Source organism: Saccopteryx leptura, chromosome 2 (genome assembly GCF_036850995.1).
Source record: "Saccopteryx leptura isolate mSacLep1 chromosome 2, mSacLep1_pri_phased_curated, whole genome shotgun sequence".
In the NCBI taxonomy this organism is placed as follows: domain Eukaryota; kingdom Metazoa; phylum Chordata; class Mammalia; order Chiroptera; family Emballonuridae; genus Saccopteryx; species Saccopteryx leptura.
In genome coordinates, this window is record NC_089504.1 from 227,525,068 (window position 1) to 227,528,869 (window position 3,802).

At 44.4% G+C, this 3,802-nt stretch overlaps 1 protein-coding gene across 1 annotated transcript; it reads left to right on the top strand.

Moving 5' to 3' along the window:
- The first annotated feature begins 842 nt into the window (after positions 1-842).
- On the top strand, positions 843-2,873 carry CLDN8 (claudin 8). The gene has a single exon (XM_066365949.1). It carries the CDS (start codon positions 985-987, stop codon positions 1,660-1,662), a length of 678 nt encoding a protein of 225 aa, XP_066222046.1. The 5' UTR covers positions 843-984; the 3' UTR covers positions 1,663-2,873.
- Positions 2,874-3,802: the final 929 nt, after the last annotated feature.

The window sequence follows — 3,802 nt, forward strand, 5'->3', positions numbered from 1 at the left end:
AAATAAGCCAAGAATCTGTAAATCTTCATCACTTAATTGCTGCCGTGAGCTACATAAGATCATATAGATTCTTTATTTCTTTTTACTTTTTTTCCTTATAAATCAAGAAGGAAGTCTAATCGATATTATGATTTTTTATTATAAACCAAGATTCAAGTTTCAATCACTTTTCCCCCTTTATAAATCAAGGTTCAAATACCTGGCTCAAAAGAAAATATTGTGTTTGGCACCACAGGGGACTGAGAGCCTTAAGTTTTTAATTACTTTAGCCTTATTTCGTCTGTTGGCCTAGGTCTGTTCCCTGATTTCACCTCAGCTGAGCCTGCTTTCACATTGTAGACAAATCAAATTAAATCAACCAACTGGACCCCATGTGTCCTAAGGAATGCAGTTCCCCAGGTATTAGAAATCCATCCATCCCCTGCTTTCCTGCTCCTTGTGCCTTCTGACAAGTCCTAGCAAATTTCTTATGCAGAGACTTTATTTTATACCTTGCTCACAGCAGCTAGCACTCAGAATCTCTGAAGTGCCTGCACAAGGCACACCTGTTCATGTAACAAGGGACGGGCGCATCTCGTAATGATTGTGCAGATGGGTGTAATTATGCCCACAGCAAACATACTGCTGCTGTCTTCTCAGAAAAGTGAGAAGTACAAAGAATGTTTATGTACAGGTCCAGCCGTTCCAAGTATCTCTGCTCGGTTTAGACACACCTGGGTCACACTCTGTCTTTTATTGGCCAAGAAAGTTGCCCCACCTGATTTGTGAGTTTACCTGGCAAAGGGGAGGGGGACCTCAGCCAGCCAACACTGGATTTTGATCTGGCTAGAAGTAGCCAAGCAGCTCTTATTTGAAAAACAACTGGGTTCTCAGTTCATTACTTACTACAGGGACAACTGTTCTCTCCTGGGACACAGAGCACCTGGCTTCGGGGAAGATTGGCTGACGCAGGAGTCAGCCGGATAAAACCCGTCCCAGAGGACAATGGCCACCTCGGCACTGCAATACACCGGACTGCTGTTAGGTGGGGTGGGCATGGTGGGCACCGTGGCCGTCACCATTATGCCTCAGTGGAGAGTGTCTGCCTTCATTGGAAGCAACATTGTGGTCTTTGAAACCATCTGGGAGGGACTGTGGATGAACTGCATGAGCCACGCTAACTTCAGGCTGCAGTGCAAGATCTATGACTCTTTGCTGGCTCTACCTCCAGACCTGCAGGCCTCCCGAGGACTCATGTGTGCTGCGTCTGTGCTGTCCGTCCTGGCCTTCCTGACAGCCATCCTTGGCATGCGCTGCACCAAGTGTACTGGGGATGACGACAAGGCCAAGAGTCCGATCCTGCTCATGGCTGGAATACTGTTCATCATTGTGGGCATGGTGGTGCTCATCCCTGTGAGCTGGGTTGCCAACTCCATCATCAGGGACTTCTACAACCCAATAGTGGATGACGGCCAGAAACGCGAGCTTGGAGAAGCCCTCTACCTAGGCTGGACCACAGCGCTGGTGATGACGGCTGGAGGGGCGATATTGTCTTGCGTCTCTTACATCAATAGTGAGAGCAGGAGCTACAGATACTCCATCCCTTCCCACCGCACAACCCCCAGAAACTATCACGCCGAAAGGAAGCCGCAGAGTGTGTACTCCAGAAGTCAGTATGTGTAGGTGTGTCTGTGGTCTAACTTTACCTGTGTGGCTGGGCACATGACTAACATGCCCACCTGTTTCTCCAAAAGTGGAACCCACAAGAACACGGACCGGCTGTTATTAACAGCCAAGCATCAACCACAGGCGTGCCATTGGCTAGGGAGGGGACCCTGTGAGCTGTCTCTGCAAAACGAAATGCACGCTGGTTTGGTGGGTCTCCACTGATTTGTTTCCCAAAATGGTTTGTGCATGTTTTCTCTTTTATGGGTCACTTCAAATTGATGTTGCTGAAGACCACTGTCTTACAACGGTGATTCTCTATGATGTAGCGTTCTGTATGTAGACAAGAGTGACAGTTATATCTCATGTGAATAGAGACAGAGTTATGTGGTCCTATTTTAAATGAATTACTGATCAGTTTTCACTGAATAACTAGGATTCAACGATTGCTTTTTGGGGCAGGGGGACTCAGGGATAAGACTGAACACTGTTAATATTAATTGTTTAAAAACAGCTTAGCAATTAATGCACTCGATTTATCATGAAGGTTTTAAAAGGGCTTTACTCAGCAGGATAAAGGAAATGGAATGGCGTTTTGATATCCATTTTCCTGACTCCTTTGTACTCTTTCCCCGGAGGCCTTCTTTTTTCTTGTATATTAAATTAACATCTTTTAAAAAAGCAGATGTTTTGTCAAAAGGCTTTGCATGCAGACTGCTTTTCCAAAGAGTTATGCTAAAAAGAAAGATAAAACTATGATCTAAGACACATTAAAGACTTTACAAAAGTGAAAATTTTTTCTCTCTTAAATTATTGTGGTTTGAGAGGGATGCATTTTGATAAGAAATTGTATATATGCAAATATTTTAATAACTACTTGAATAAAGACTTTCGGTTTTTATCAGTATAAAGAACAGGACAGAAAAAGAAAACGCCTTAGTTTTATTTGCCTACCAAGACAAAAAAACAAAACAGATTGTTCTCTCTGAATTCTACCTTCTCCTATGTGGTTTGCAACGTCAAAATTGTCATTTTAGTCGTCAAGATAAACTTATCTATTCCATTTTTGTTCTGCCTCACTAAGTTATAGAAATACTATATTTTTGTGTTTCTCCAAATTTGATGCAATTGATAATCTAATTTGCAAGTTTGTATCTACATTTTTTAGCTTAAGTGACTATGTATGTCATCTGCTTTATGTCCTTTGTATTATTAATAAATTTGCCTTTTATATTAATTTGATATTTTTTTCACTATTCGCCATTTTTCTTGTTTTATTAACTTGTAATGAGTTTTGAAAACCGGCCCTGGCCAGTTGGCTCAGTGGTAGAGCGTCGGCCTGGTGTGCAGAAGTCCCGGGTTCGATTCCCAGCCAGGGCACACAGAAGAGGCGCCCATCTGCTTCTCCACCCCTCCCCCTCTCCTTCCTCTCTGTCTCTCGCTTCCCCTCCCGCAGCCAAGGCTCCATTGGAGTAAAGATGGCCCGGGCGCTGGGGATGGCTCCTTGGCCTATGCCCCAGGCGCTAGAGTGGCTCTGGTCGCGACAGAGCGGCGACGCCCCAGATGGGCAGAGCATTGCCCCCTGGTGGGCATGCCAGGTGGATCCCGGTCGGGCGCATGCGGGAGTCTATCTGACTGCCTCCCCATTTCCAGCTTCAGAAAAACACACACACAAAAAAAAGAAAAGAAAACCTGATGTTTTGGTATGTCTATTTTTTTTTTTTTTTTTTTTACAGAAACAGAGAGAGAGTCAGAGAGAGCAGAGAGAGGGATAGATAGGGACAGACAGACAGGAACGGAGAGAGATGAGAAGCATCAATCAGTTTTTTGTTGCGACAACTTAGTTGTTAATTGATTGCTTTCTCATGTGTGCCTTGACCGCGGGCCTTCAGCAGACCGAGTGACCTCTTGCTTGAACCAGTGACCTTGGGCACAAGCTGGTGAGCTTTGCTCAAACCAGATGAGCCCATGCCCAAGCTGGAAACCTCGGGGTCTTGAACCTGGGTCCTCCGCATCCCAGTCCAATGCTCTATTCACTGCGCCACCGCCTGGTCAGGCGGTGTCTAATTTTAAAAAGAATATCAAAGTCACATTTTAATGATAAAGGTATATTCAACATTAATTTTTGAGAATACAATAATATACCTTATACCTACTT

Excerpts from the sequence above, each read along its gene's own strand:
- CLDN8 (XM_066365949.1), top strand. The coding sequence starts at position 985 with ATGGCCACCTCGGCACTGCAATACACCGGACTGCTGTTAGGTGGGGTG.